The 15,306-nt window shown below is 35.5% G+C and overlaps 2 protein-coding genes across 2 annotated transcripts; one reads left to right on the top strand and one right to left on the bottom strand.

The window, feature by feature from the left end:
- Nucleotides 1–880: 880 nt before the first annotated feature.
- Nucleotides 881–6,953, bottom strand: LOC113057727 (chloride intracellular channel protein 2-like). Its single transcript, XM_026225228.1, has 6 exons — nucleotides 6,755–6,953; nucleotides 4,069–4,178; nucleotides 3,535–3,660; nucleotides 2,891–2,991; nucleotides 1,817–1,986; nucleotides 881–1,684 (listed from the first exon to the last, which is right to left on the bottom strand). Exons 1-6 carry the CDS (start codon nucleotides 6,806–6,808, stop codon nucleotides 1,526–1,528), a joined length of 720 nt encoding a protein of 239 aa, XP_026081013.1. The 5' UTR covers nucleotides 6,809–6,953; the 3' UTR covers nucleotides 881–1,525.
- Nucleotides 6,954–10,407: 3,454 nt separating this feature from the next.
- On the top strand, nucleotides 10,408–15,215 carry LOC113057726 (protein eva-1 homolog C-like). The gene is made up of 8 exons (XM_026225226.1): nucleotides 10,408–10,577; nucleotides 12,293–12,495; nucleotides 12,595–12,718; nucleotides 12,976–13,128; nucleotides 13,311–13,454; nucleotides 13,546–13,617; nucleotides 14,262–14,342; nucleotides 14,679–15,215. The coding sequence occupies exons 1-8, from the start codon at nucleotides 10,484–10,486 to the stop codon at nucleotides 15,065–15,067; spliced, it is 1,260 nt and encodes a 419-aa protein (XP_026081011.1). The 5' UTR covers nucleotides 10,408–10,483; the 3' UTR covers nucleotides 15,068–15,215.
- The last annotated feature ends 91 nt before the right edge of the window (nucleotides 15,216–15,306 follow it).

The raw sequence follows: 15,306 nt of genomic DNA, 5'->3' as shown, positions 1-15,306 counted from the left end.
ATCATTTTTTTTCGGCTTAAACTTTCTTTCTAGGTGCAAAAGAAACTTTGCAACAAGAAAAAATAAATAACATGGTACAGTATGATCCTACTCTTTGTAATGAATTTACCATTTATTTCTATCTTTCTTTCTCATAATTAAAAGGTAACTAAAGTGACAATGAATATGTTGTGTGTCTTTAGGAGGATGATTTCAAAGCAGTCATCTTGAAACTCGCAGCAGCTGATAACCTGCGTTCTCAAGGCTATCTACGATCTGAGCAAAACTTGCCCAAAAACAATAAGAGAGGTGAGCAATTAAAGAGACAGAGGTCCTCATATATGTTGTGCAAAGAAAAATATATCAATGTTTTCATGACAAAAAGCAACAACAACTACTTACTAATATTAGGTGCAGATTTACTCAGAGACAAAGTATGTCAAAGAGACTAAATATGTCAAAGACAGCATGATGATTATCCTTATTGCATTACTAAATCAATTGTTTGTCCTTCCTTTCCAGCCTGTTTTTGGAAATATTGTGTTACAAACTAGGAATTAATCCACTTAAATGGACAGAGGACCAGTTTAACATACCTTATGTACAAACATATAAAATGTATGCTTTTTGTATGTATGTATGTATGTATGTATGTATGTTTTTCCCCATAAAATATCCATCCGGTTGTTGTTTGACATTGTGTATTTATACATATATATATATAAATGATATATGTAAATGAATATGAATGTATTTTTTATCATAAAGGAAAACTGACCCAGTGTGTGTGTGTGTTTGTGTGTGTGTGTGTGTGTGTGTGTTAAATCCATCTTTCATCAAAGCTCTTGATTCAGACTGGATATGCTTCATGGCAGATGCTTCAAAAAGAAAGACAAACTTGTGATGTGTATGATATTGATTTTATTTTTAAGTAAACTCTGAAAGAAAGCAGTTTAATCTCTTTCTTAAACAATCACAAAGTCTAACAATGGTGTTTGTGTGACTCATACACCCTTCACAATAACCCTTGATACAAAACAACCATTACCGCTGCATGACTCGCTGACTCCAGTACTGCGCATGAATCGACTTAACTTTTGTCTCCACAGAGTTTTTAGCTCATTACAGATTATTAAAACACATAGATTTTTTAGGTTTACATTACATGTAACCGAATACTCCCCAATTAATGTAAAATACATATATACACAAATATGCACAAAAAAATACATATGATATGCATTTAAAAGCACTACTCTGTTGACTGTTGTGCTCAAAATCATTTGCAAACGATCCTATAACCTCTAAAACTACTAGAATAAAGCCTCTTTGACCAGCAGTCACTAGAAGTAATAAATCTAATGGGCTTTGAGATCACAGGCACAATGAAAGCAAACTGTGTGTGTGTTTTAGTTTTGTCCTCGCTGTAATAGATTTCTATAGCTGTGAACTACAACTATGTAGATGGCTATAAACCTTGTTTGTTTTTTTATTTATTTACACTATTTAAACGTTTTATCACAACATTGCTTCATTAATCTGAAGCTCAGTTCCTCTTGGTCACACTCAGATAGGATTTCTCGATTTCTATGTCGGCTGGACAGGTCTGGCTGAACTCTTGTCTCTCATATGCGTTCTGCAAGTAACGCCACACTCCAGTGAACTGAGCAGGTATCTCAAAATTACAGTACTTTTTGGCAGCAACCTACAAAACCAAAAAAAACAGAATGAACACATTTATAAATATGTATTTAAAATGAAATAGCTTTAATAAATCATACAGGCCTGTGTATGTGTGAGTGTGTGTGTGTGTGTGTAAACCACAGAGGCATCTCACCTTGATGACGTGCAGCTTTGGCAACAGGTTGCAGTCTGCCAGTGTCAAGCGGTTGCCATCAAGGAACATTCTTTTGGATACGCTGATGTTTTGATCCAGCTCATCCTGAAGCGGAGTGTTCAGATAGTCATCCAGGCGCTTAAACTCTCTCAATAAGGCTTTTTCGTGGACTGAGGAATCAAACAGTAGAGAAAAAGAAATATTTAGGAGTGCTTTAGTACATTTTAGTCTAGTTGTGATGCCACAGTGTCTACATGTGCAAGCATACTTAGATACTAATTTTGTTTTGTTCCATTATGTAGGCCTAGTAACTGAATCTAATTAAGTAGCTAAATATTCTCTAAATAGCATCTTTGCTGATACAAACAGGGAAAATCTTCATAAAACTGTTTATTATAGATCACCCAATGTCTGTACTGGGCAGTGTACGTTAATCTGAGCATTGATGGTGTGGATTTTCAATTATCTTTCTGCAGGTCACATCAGTAAATGGAGACAAAATACAGTCTTTATGAGTTATTTAAACGATTTATTCCAAAAAGCAGATTCATCTTGACAGGCCACACTACTGTTATTTTGAACGACTCATTGAATCATTCACTGAACTGGTTTGTTCCAAACACTGAGTCATGTAGGAACGAAGCACTTCAGTAATGTTGGGGATGCTACTGTACATTTCTGCTGTGGCTACGTTTGGAACTTTCTTTTGCAATATTGTGTCTAAAATGTTACTTGATATGAATTTTTTAATGTATTGTTGTATAAAAGCAATATCACACAATTGTGCTACCTCTGTGCTACTCAAATACGGTCCTAGAAATGTCTCTAGTATATTTCACAATGGCACCCTCCAAGTTGACCAACAGAAAGCTGTTTGGTGTGAAAGTGACTATACTATTAGAATTTTCGTTAAATGTGACTGCACCTTAAGACAACACACATTCTGAACTAGCGAACAGCATCATGAATCTGTGGCGTAAATTTGTTCTAGACACTGAGTTGTTATGACTGTGTAAATAAGTAAGGGAAAGCATGTAATTTTGAAAAGGTTTTGTAAAACTGAATGAAACTTACAAGCATTGTTTGGGCTGTTCTTGATGTAAGCGGAGAACTTGGCAAAAATGTCAGCGCCAACATCAAAAGACTCTTTGTAGCGGGGACTGAGATGAGGATAGCTGGAAGGATAAGACCGAGAGAAACATTTACAGCAAGTCTTCACGCACCGAAAAACTTGGACATCCAACAACATTCACATTATTATGCTGACATTTAAAAAGTCTATAGGTCTATATGCATAATGCATGTTAAATATGCCATAGGATTTTATTTAAAAAAATATTTTCTCAGTAGACTACGTGTTTATTTGATTATTAAAAAGTAATAGTAAAATAAAAGTAAAATAATGCATATTTGTTGTATAAACATATTCATTCCTTTCAACAAAAAAAAACAGTATATGATTATATAAAATTACAGTATTGTTTAACGTTAGAATAAAATTATAAGTCAGCATGAATTATTCTGAAGTGGGTGGAAAGTCTTTGATGTGGATGATTTATTAATACTATGTCAATGCATCAGATTTTACTTAAATAAGTACAGCCGTGTGATTTATGAAAGAATAACACTAGAATAATGTGTTAATGAAAAAGTTTTGTCAAAGTGAAAGCCAATATGTTTGATAGGGCATCACATGAGGTAACGGACATGCACAATACCTGGGAGGAGCGAGAGTGGTCTCCAGGAACTCTTCGATCTTAATAAAGTCGGTTTTCAGCGTGCCATTGTACAAGAGGAAAGGAGGGTTGGTACCTGGAGCTAAGTCTTTTAGCTCTTCTGGCTTCCTAAACAACACAGGGTGGAGCAAAGCAGAGGGAGTGTAAACCACAGGGTGTGGACATGGTCAATATCAAGTCATTTATTGTACACTGGGAGCCTCTGAATGAGAGCTAAAGTGATTAATGCTTCTTTAAAACAATATTAAGCTCAGTTTAATCACTCAGCACACACGGATATACTGTAGGAGTGTCCGGCTGGTAAATGGTTGAAAGCTGAAAGAGTTAGATTTGAACAGTGCGATGGGAAAGTTCACACTGCCTTGATCATGTGAGTGCTTTGACCGCCCCCAGTGTTATTAAATTCAGTGCTGGCCCACAGTTCCTCAGATTTTGCCATTTGTCTACTGAATACCATTCCATTAGATAGCCTTATCCTCATGTTTCCGAGATATGAAAGCTTAATATGACACTCACTTCCTCATGTCAACAGTGGTTACTGTGAACTTCACTCCTTTCAGCCAAAGAACCATGAAGAGTCTCTGGCAGAAGGGACAGTTCCCCACGTTCTCTCCGTCATGACCCGCCTTGAGACGAAAAAAAAAAAGAGAAGTCCATGGTCAGTATCACATACCATCAGACTGGACACTAGGTCACATAAAGGTCATCACATACTGAAGCACACACTTTCCTTAACCCTTACTGTTTTTTATGTTTGAGGTCCCAGAGACCCTGTGTGTATAAAATAATTAATGGCACATTTGCCTTTTTTTTCTTCTGCGGAACTTAAAAAAATATGTTAGTGGACAAGAATAATGCATCAGTGTCAATAAACTTAAAGTCAATGGGGTTCAGTGTTGTTTCAGTTTTCTTCAGATTCTGGAAGGACGTGAGGCTGAGCATGATGACAGAATTTTCTTTTTTCCTTTTTTTTGTGAATTATCCCTTCATTCAAATCACAAGAGAGGAAGATAACAGTACATAAAAGTATTACTATGTTTGCATTGCTAGAAAGCTGCTTTAGACGTAAAATGGCATTTGTGTTTATATAAGCTATTACTCTCTAGGATGCTCTTAGTATACTAGCATAAGTTTGGAGTTGGTACTTTTTTACTGTTTTGGAAAGAAGCAAATTGCCAAGGCTGCATTTATTTAATGAAAAAGTAAAAACAGTAATATTGTAAAATATCATTACAGTTGCTATTATCACTATAATTCTAGTCCTCACTGTAACATGATCCTTTAGAAATCATTTTAATATGTTGATTTTGGTGCACAAGAAACTTTTATTGTTATTATCAATGCTGAAAACAGTTGTGTTTTTCAGGATTCTTTGATGACAATAACAGCATTTAACATTATAAATGTCTTTACTGTCACTTTTAATCAATTTAATACATCCCGTCTGAATAAAATTTTGTATATATATATATATATATATACTTTTTTTTTTTTACTAACCCCAAAACTTTAAACAGTACTGTATATAAGTGTTTTGCTTTGTCCACAACTTTCCATTTCTTTAGTTGCAGGTTTCATCCACGTTTATGTGTACTGTGTAAACACGTTAGAATGCCTTGCAAGCATTTCCATGACAGAAATCCAGGTATTTAACTATGAGAGAGTTATGTTGCACTGAGAGAAAAACATCTGTAGAAAAACAGAAAAGGTACTGCCATCACTGGTTTTCTGCCAGGACATTATCCATTATCAGGACATTTAGTTTACAGACATTTCCTTTAACCCTAAAACACAACACAGTGCAATCCATCGTTTAAAATACTCATAAAACACCCGTAAAAATTAAAACAGAAAATTCCTTCATATTAACACAGTACATTGGGCATATTTTTGGGCCCTGATTTTTTCTTAGAATGTAGCATAAGAAAACTGCTTTGGTGTTTACTTGATGTTTCAGACTGCTGCTCTTTTGAATAAGCGATTTTCTTAAAGGTACATAAACATAGTCAATTGATATTTTAACACCGTTGGGGTCTTTGAGACCCCCATTAGTGTTATTACTAATGGATAGCTTTTATTTCTAACTAAATGTGGCGCTCCTTATAAAAAGAATAGGACATAAATAGAACATGTTTTGTGTGGGTGTGGTTGGACAATTCAAGAGCTTAATCCAAATAGAGGAAAAGCAGGAATTGTCTAGAAGAGGGAGATAACAGATCTGAACAATGCTTCTATCGCCCATGATGCAAATTTTTTTTTCAAATGAGAACATTATAATTATAAATAACTTGGTGAGCATCTACAAAGCTTTGTTGGTCTTTGGGATCTAAAGGTCACCACTCATCCATATCCTACTCATTCAGGTTATGAACTGTAGCCAAACTGGCAAAACATGTTAATGCGATCTACAGAATAGGAAATACAAGCATATTTATGGGTGTGATGACAGGGAGCCAAGAGCTGTCAGTCTTTCTGTGTGCGTGTGTGTGTGTGTGTGTTTGTGTGTTGATAAGATGACCTCAGTCCTGTCTGTGTGTCTGTTCTGATAAAGAGCAAAGTAAGTGTGAACAGTTATATATCAAGCATACTAGCCAGTTTTCAGTAGTATATGTAGTAACTATGTTGACCGTGACGCCCATATCAACCTCTGATTCATGGTGCCCAAATGAAGACCTTCCCTAACGGAAAGCACCGATAGAGAGTAAACCCACAATAAAACCACTTTTGCCAACTTTTTAAAGGAGTCACAAGCTGTGTATTTTTAGTCCATAAGAGTGTAGGACTTTATTCCTCCTTTCTGACAGAAATAAATTACTCTTATACTCTTATGATATAATAGATGGACAGTAAGAGGTGAGGTGTACATAAACTATTTTATAAACTACAACAATTAAATAAAAAGTTTGTATAATTCTGTGAGTTTAACATGACTATTCCAAAAATAAGGATTACATAATAATGGAGCTAATAACAGTTGACATGCTCTGCTGACGCCTTGACACATCTCCACTTCAATATTCAGATTAGTGGATGATATAAATGGTTGGTTTTTAAATTTTATATATATATATATATATATATATATATATATATATATATATATTATAGCTTATAGACAGAAATCAATATTAATCTTTAATTTTATTTGAATTTGGGAATAAGAGTATCTGACCAACTAAAACTTAAAAGTTAAACAACTTACCTTTATGAAGAGCTCGATTCGTGGTTCTTTATCTGAGTCTTGTCTGAGTGCCATTTTTATTAATTTTTTCAGCAGGAAAAGATTTTAGTCAGTCCAGACCTCTGTGAAAAGTATTCCACAAATTAAGCAGAGAGCCGAAGATCCCCTGAAGATCCGTAAGCAGCTGTAATGGGTGAAAGTTATTCAGACTCGTGCTTTCTGCTGTGTCTCTGAGGCAACAGACTTTAAAAGTTAGGAGGGAGGGAGGCTAGGGAGGATGGGCGTGACCTCAACTATAACTATATAACTGCCAGAATGTGACAGAGAGCTCAAAAATAGCTTTTCATTTTATCCAACATGCGTTTACACTCACAGTGTTATCTCAGACGTGAAGCAGGGGCACATTCCATTCATGTAGACTATTAACACTTTTAACTGACCTCTTAACATTCCTCCCTCCCATATGTTCGATCGCAGTGTGTTTCTTTCAACTGTGTAATGTAGGGATATCAGTTGATCCGCTTCACATTTTCACTTTAAAGAAAAAATATAATTGCTACCACATGTCAGACCACACAGCCACTTTCTCTCCTCTGTGTTTCAATGATTTAGACCATTTGTGATTCTGACTCATTCTGTTCTTTCATATTATCTACTTCTCTGGAATGTTTCTAACTTCCAGTAACCAGTGTTGAAACCTTTCAAAAGCAACCTGATTTCACTTTTGAAATCAGTTGAAACACAGCAACAGCAATTTTGTTTTTTACCCAAACTGTGAGCTAAGTCCTTTGGGGAACATTCGGGGATGTCCTCGGTTGGAATAATGATTCATAAATAAAGTGTGTGTGTGTGTGTGTGTCTATATATATATATATATTTATATAGCCTAGTAGAGTAGGGTACAGTATGTGCTAGGGTTGGTCTATAGTATGTGAATAGTTTATATAAAACAACAGACGTTTATTGTTAAGATACACTCAGTTGTGTGTAATGGACAAACTAGGGTGTTTGAATGTGATCTGTCTCAAGGGATTGGTTCTTTTTAAACAAATAGGTTGTTCCCCTCATTCCCTGTGAAGTCCTCTTGAGTCACAGATGCGGTTTGATTCAAGGGAAACAATTATGTCATCTCATGGCTTCCCTTCATAGCCGCGGATATTAACATGGAAACACTCTCAGAATAACTTACAACATAAAGTCAATCTCTAACATCGACTTAGACTATAAAATTCATCCTGTACAACAATGCTATGTAAACAGAAATTAATGATGTAATGTCATTAAAAAACTAAACTTCATCCTCTTAAATAAACACTAATGATCAAGAGTTTCATTTCCTCATTCATCACACAGATGTTGTTTTAAGGGTATTTATTGCATCATTTTGGGGAATTCACAATAGTTTGAAATATAGTATAACCATAAAAGTAGACACCTCATGTCTGTCAAGTTTGAATTTTAAAGCAATATTTTTGTGATGTAGTAAGTTGTAACTTGAATTTGTGTTGTCCCAGATATCATCCACTTTCAGTTATATTTTACTGCACAAAACAGCTTGTTATACTGCTTTACATTGCTAACTTGTATTTCTTATTTGATTTTGATGTATTTCCATAATAAACACATTTGTTTGTAGCACAAATAGTTTTACCATACTTAATTTTTCTTCTAGTTATTTACCTAGTTATTAGCGACTAATAAATCAGAATTCTCATGCATTAAAATAATGGCTTACTTCCGTGTTAAATAAGATGAAATAAGGTGAAATAAGTTGACTAAACAATATAATGTATAAGTAAGGACTATTTTTATGACGAAGCTTGTCAGACCATGCATGGTGCCTAAAAACAGTTCATTGTTTGAAAGAAAGCAGCTCTGACATTTGGCTAAATATCTTCTTTTGTGTGTCACAGAAGTAAGTTTTCCTTTAAGAGACTTAAGAATGTGTAAATGAAGACCTTTTTTATTTTTTTTATTTTATTGTGAACTGTCCCTTTAAGGATAAAGAGCTTGTTGATCGAACTGAACTGTTAACAAAACAAGAGCGTGACATGGAAACTCCTAACAAATCCTGGAAATCAAGTGAGATCCACTTCAGCCAGCACAGGAAATGAGCCGTTGCCAGTTTACCCAGTGTACTCCCTCCTCCTGGGGCCAACAGGATACTATGAGTAACAGTTCTGAGCTGTTAGCTATTTAGTCCATTCTAGCTTCTCATTCCCGTTATACTGCTCCACCGCAAAGAATATAGCACCAAACAAGAAATCACTATGGAGATGATGAGCTGTAAGGAGGATGCAAGACTAAGCCTCTAATCTGATGTCATCGTTGCAATCACTAAGCAAACATGTCAAATGCACAGCATTTAATTCACAAAAAACATTCCTATCAGGCACTAGACCAGTCTCATATGTGGGGGTGGAACTTTCTTTGCTTTGGAGAGGGTGTTTGTATTGACAGATTGCACTTTATAGATAGTCCTATGTGTTTTCTGTCTTCTGCTTAATAGGCAGCACATGTTGGGATAATGTACTGTCCTTATAGAGAAAGCAGACTGACACAAGACTCATATTTTCTGCTAGATTTGTTAAGTTTCTATGGCAAAAGAGTTGCTTTTTATAATGTTTCTGGAATACAGAAATGTGATGCACTCACTAACCACTGACCTCTCCTCTCCAGGCTGAGGGAGGAAGCACTTATCCTCAGATGATAAGCTATCTAGAGGACATCTAGCAGCTGGGAACACAGCTTGGAAAATCCTTAATTTATCTCCTGAAACAGGACCCCAAATGTTGATCATGAGGGCCCACTGCTGTAACTGTACATCAACACAAGCAAATGAAACAAAACAGTCAAGCTCAGCAAAGATCATTTCTTGTTTGTTTTTTTTCTTAATAGAGGAATCTGAATGTAGGGATAAATGCATGCCAAAAATAAATTCATATTAAATTAACCTACTTAAAACAAAATCAAAAAAAAAAAAAAAAAGAAGTTTGTAAAATAATGACACTTTCAGAGAATATCTATTTTATGTACACTGCCCTTCAAAAGTTCACGTCACTTTTGATCAATTGAATACAAAATAAACTTGCTGAAAATAAAATACTTGCTAATTTACATACAGTATTGGTTTATTTTTTCTACCTCCACCAGCAAATGTGCTTTATATTAAGGGTATAATTTTCTGTGATAAATGCTTAAAACAAGAAAATTAATTCTATTTCAAAAAGTACTATTTGTATTATGTATAATATGAACGTATTATATTTAAAATAAATATATTTCAAGATATAGTAAACCTTTTGAAATCTATTTATATGAAATTTATATATGAAAACACTTCTTAATATCTTACACTAATGTTCTTTTCGGGTTAATTAAACTTATAACAGATATGTCTGATTCAGACTGATCAGTATTAATTACTGAAAACTGATCTGTGCTGAACTTTTGACTGGAACTAAATTTATTATCATCAGAGTAGCTGCTTATTAAAAACAGACATGTGAATTTTGTCACCTCCAATAGCCCTTTTGATAAATAAATGGAAAACAAGCATGAAAACAGTCTAATTAGTGCAATGACACAAATGTATGTCAGTCTCATTGCTGCTGAAAGAGCGCTTGTTCTCTGCTCAACACAATGCCACCATTGACCCCTTTCTCCTGGTCAGAAGTCAGAGGGCTGTAAAAAGCCAACCAATTTCTCCTAGTTAAAAATCACAGCGCTTCGTAATGTGCATTGTGCACTATGTCTCCATGGAGCTCTTGTTGGTCCTGGTGTTTCCTCTCTGTCGCCCTAGCTCTCAACACACGGCAAACCTCGTCAGCTCCAGATTTCTCTGGTGAGTGTTTTTCTCAGATTTTGTGGCTGTGATAGAGGAAATTCAGCATGCTGTCCTCGAGCGAACTTCCCAAAGGAAAGAGATCATTTTGTATTTTGTCTTTCAAATAATCCTTGTCAACAATCTGTAGTGTATCAGCTTAAGAGAGACGGGTGTTAAAGAGTCACAGAACTGTCCCAATCCTCCTCCACCATCCTAGGACAATCCATAAAATAAAGGGAGGCTGTTATCTACATTAATCCATTCTGAACCAAAGACAAATATTTTGTGTAAAAGCTAGGCTGAAGGAGTGCAAAATACACTATATTTGGGCTTCAAAAGACATTAGAATCAACAAATATGAAGCCAGCTGCAGTGTTTATGTGTCACAGTACCACAGAAGTCATGATTTAAGTGTGCCTGACAAATGTTGGCTTAATTCCGCTGTTCTGTTGCTTCAAGTAATAATAAGCCAAGAATAGCTCATTGTGTTTATTTGTGAGTGTGTCCGTGCCTGGCACTGCATAACAGAGGACTCTAAAGATGCAGAATGGCCTAACCCGAGAGAGTGAGCGAGAGAGAAAGAGAGAGAGAGAGAGAGAGAGAGAGAGAGACAGGCCAAACATTACAATTGGCATTGATCCAGTTCCGTCTCCCTGAATACTAATGGATATAGACCGGTGAAGGAACGTAGCCCTGCTTGTTTAAAAAATAACAGTCTAGAAACCTGAGATGTGTGGAAAAGTGGAGGACAAGAAAGAAATCTTGGCAAAGAAATGTTCTGAAGTATGTTCTCCAAAATTTAAATCCCAAGTCTGCCATTCAGTGAACAGGAAATCTTCTTTCAAATCCTATTGGGGTCATTACCTCTGACCTCTGCCTTTCTTTCACTGCAATTTTCTGACAAAGTTAGCTGATGTTTAGTTTATTTTATTATTATTTTTTAACTATAGATTTATTTAGTCTAATTCTCTTCAAAAAGTATTAATAAAATTATGCATAGTGCATTAATAATATAAATAAATCCATAGGCTTACCAGTATTTTTTATTTTATTATTATTATTATTATTTAATTTGTATATATATATATATATATATATATATATATATATATATACATATATATATATATTCACCATTTCTCCCTCCTAAATCACTGAAATTTATTAACTTGTATTAATAATTTGTAATAATAAAATTTGCAATATTAATAATTTGTATGGTGTATTTGCCTTTTTCTGCTTCAAAGCCACTGAAAACTATTATTACAAAAGTTTCATAAAACATTTCATAGGCCCGCCAAAATGCTAAATAATTAACACATTTATTTTATGTTTTCCTTTTCTTTTTTTTCTTGTTGCAGTTCTCCCTTCCTGGGTTCAAACCCAGTTGGAAATCTCACTTATTGTATTACTGTATCTTTAAGATTAAAACAGCAGTTGTGGTAGAAACCAAGAAGAGCTTTCTGCATTATAAAGTTTTAATGTCAGCCACACCTCACAAGATTTTATTAGGGAGGGAGTTAGTTTTCCCATTGTCATTCTGCTGGATTTGCCCTGCAACATGTTGGGAGAATCAGTGAGCATTAGTTGTGGTCTACAATGCTGTTTTCTAAAAGCATTCATAATGCCTTGTTTGTATGCTGAGCTATGACATAGGCCTTTATCTCGGCAACAGTAGTGATGCTTAAATGATGTTTCATCTGCAGCTGAAGTCTGCATGTACTTTCTTTTAGATTACCTCCACAGGATTCTTAAGAACCACACTGCCCATGCGTGTGATGGAGAGACGCTGTCCATCAGATGCCCCACCAGAACATCTGTGGCTGTTATCTCAGCATTTTATGGACGCCGTGTTCCAAGTCCATATCTATGCCCACACGCAAACCCAAACATAACGGAGGAAAACACAGACTGTATATCAACCGCAGCCATTCAGGTATCTTTGATCACCATTTCCTCATTCTAGAGATAGCAAATCTCTAGAGCTCATAATAATGAATGAATTTCAGCCAGAATGTGTGTTTTTAATGTCTAGAAAGTGATGTCTGAGTGCCAGGACCGACGGCAGTGTCAGATTCCTGTGGCGAGTCCTGTGTTTGGTCAAGATCCCTGCCCTGAAACCAGAAAATACATTATTGTCTCCTACAAGTGCAAGCCTGGTGAGACACCAATATCTGTGCAATATTTTGTAACCAAACAGGACATCTATATCTACATTACATGCACCCAACTAATCAAAAATGATGGCTCAACTGGATTAAAAACGCTTCAGTTAATCCGACAGAGCTTGATTTGAATGTATTTCGATCTGATTGAAAGTAATGGTGAAATAGTCTGATCAGTAGGCATAAAATAAGCATGTAAACCCTTGAATCCACAGTTTTCCACACACCTAATGATTTTCCCTTCTTCACAGAGCATCATCGCTCGAGAACAGTGTGTGAGAATGAGCGGCTGAAGCTGGCCTGTAAGAATGACACGGTTTTGGCCATCTATTCAGCCACGTTTGGCCACCTGGAGCATGACAGCCTTGAATGCCCTCAAGAGGCTAAAACAAAACCAGACATAGGTCTGAGACTGAAATAACACACTTCTCCCATCTAGTGGGAAGGTTTTGCTACAACAGCAGAGGCACCAATTCATGTGTTCAAATCCTTTTTTATTGAACAATATAGAACAGAGATCATCAGATATGTTTAAAAGCACTCATTAATTTAATGAGATTATGTTTAAATGCTTGTTTCCTGTTAGAGTGCTTGTCTCCGTCAGCTTTAAGGAGAGTGTCAAGGAAGTGTCATGGCAGGACAAACTGCTCTGTGCTGGCCGATGCTCAGGGATTTGGAGACCCCTGTTTCCCTGGGACCAAAAAGCACTTGCGAGTCTCCTTCACTTGTGGTATGTTTCAATAGGTTTAGAGAAACTACAAATACTTTACATTAATGTTGAAGCAGTCATAAAAATATGTACTTTGTTGTTGTGTATTTAGTACCACGGTATCTCCTGGAAGATGTTGGACGTGGAAACATAGATCCTTTCTTGCTCTCTGACTATACACATGGTAAGAAAAATTATTTTATAGTGCTAATTGTCTTCATTACTAAGCTAATTTTCAACTGAATAAACCAGATTGTATTAAAAATATAATAACTGTAACTCATTCGTGAGTATTGCATATGAAAAAATGACAGCAAAGTTGTGGTAAAAAGATTTACATACAACTTGCATAATTTTCAGTATGTTAGTAGTTTTGATAAAATAAAAGGGAACATAAAAATTGCATTTTTATTAATTTATTTGTTTTGTTTTTTTGCCCCAAATAAACTATTTCACTTCGCATATAGTCCACAAGACTAAATAATATCTATATTTATAAATAAGTTTGCATACTCTTGATTCTTAATACTTTTTGTTCTTACCTGGATGATTTATGACTCTATTTTTGATAACTGTTTATGAGTCCATTCACTGATTGTTCTGAGCAGTTAAGCTAGCATTTGTAAACTTTTGATTAGGGTGTAAACATCTGTTATGTGATATTCAGATAAAAACTAAAAAGCATTTCTACTATCCTTGATATTATTTAAAAATGATTAACATTTAGCAGATTTTTAAAGCTAAATGTAAACTTTTGACCTGTGGCTCAACACAACTGCCAGTCATCGTTGTTGATGGTCTTGCTGACTGCTGGATCCTCCTTCACAGGAGGGTGGTACACTGGCCCCGGTGTGTCCAGACCACAAAACATTTTCACCAACTCTCTGGAAATCTTTTCCCAAATCCAGGGTATGTTAGTTATTTGATCTGATCCCAGAATGTTCCAATGATTTAATGCCATTTTTTACTTAATATTATTCATCTTTCTTTTGTATGATCAACTATTTATTCAATTTTAAAAATGTACACGTTTTGTTATATGCAACATACATGTAAATAATCAGTAAACGCTTAATATACACATGCCAAAGCCTTAGAGAACAAATTAATATGAATAATTATGTTTTTATTTTTATTTTATAGTTTGCTAACATCCGCAGTCAGCAATGGCCTTCATATACGATATTGTCCTCGATATTGTTGATTGTATTGTTCATCCTGGCCTCACTTTTCCATTTCCCCAAGGTCTTCCGGAGGCAGTGGCTTTATACTTTGTTTCTGGTATCTGTGCCGGTCTGTTTTTCTTGCTGTGTTTGTTCGGTCTCAAGTCCACCCTGATTAGAGATCTGAAAGACCTGGCCTCTGAGCTAGGAGATGAGCTCAAGTCCTCCAGGAGGACACATGGAGGACAAATAGATGATTTTGATGAAGATGATGCCTACTTGCGGTCTTCTTTTCGTCACCTCGCGCGCCCTTACTACACGCCAGACGTCTTCAACCCAGAGATGATAATGACAGTGGTGATGGAGGACAGGAAGGATGAGGACAAACCTGAGGCGGCCAATGGAGACATCTGGCCTCATATCAGCTCCAGCCCTTATGCTATGCACAAAATCAAAACCTCATCTGCTTAATCTTGATGTTCTGTGCATATCTGACGGTTTTCCCTATTTAAATTACTACTAATTATACAATATAACATGAGTGAAGTACAAGATTAGATTTTCTTAAATGTGACAAGAATCAACCTGCTTATGTTTTCTGAATAGACTTTATGTAGCCTATGCAGTTTCATATTTATATATAATTTAAACTGTTTTTTTTTAAATGACTGGAAGTCTGTAATATGATTTATTTGGAGTGCACATTACAA

This window comes from Carassius auratus, chromosome 39, assembly GCF_003368295.1.
Source record: "Carassius auratus strain Wakin chromosome 39, ASM336829v1, whole genome shotgun sequence".
NCBI classification, from domain to species: Eukaryota; Metazoa; Chordata; class Actinopteri; order Cypriniformes; family Cyprinidae; genus Carassius; species Carassius auratus.
Note: the sequence above shows the minus strand (reverse complement) of the source record. Positions and strands in the feature narration are given on the sequence as shown.

What these genes read in the sequence shown, in the direction of transcription:
- LOC113057727 (XM_026225228.1), bottom strand. Translation starts at nt 6,808, where the DNA reads ATGGCACTCAGACAAGACTCAGATAAAGAACCACGAATCGAGCTCTTC. An exon ending in GAATCGAGCTCTTCATAAAG is followed by an intron (nt 4,179 to 6,754) that starts GTAAGTTGTTTA and finishes TTTCGTCTCAAG; the next exon opens with GCGGGTCATGACGGAGAGAA. An exon ending in CAAAGCTGCACGTCATCAAG is followed by an intron (nt 1,685 to 1,816) that starts GTGAGATGCCTC and finishes TTGGTTTTGTAG; the next exon opens with GTTGCTGCCAAAAAGTACTG.
- LOC113057726 (XM_026225226.1), top strand. Translation starts at nt 10,484, where the DNA reads ATGTCTCCATGGAGCTCTTGTTGGTCCTGGTGTTTCCTCTCTGTCGCC. An exon ending in TAAAACAAAACCAGACATAG is followed by an intron (nt 13,129 to 13,310) that starts GTCTGAGACTGA and finishes GTTTCCTGTTAG; the next exon opens with AGTGCTTGTCTCCGTCAGCT. An exon ending in AATCTTTTCCCAAATCCAGG is followed by an intron (nt 14,343 to 14,678) that starts GTATGTTAGTTA and finishes CATTTCCCCAAG; the next exon opens with GTCTTCCGGAGGCAGTGGCT.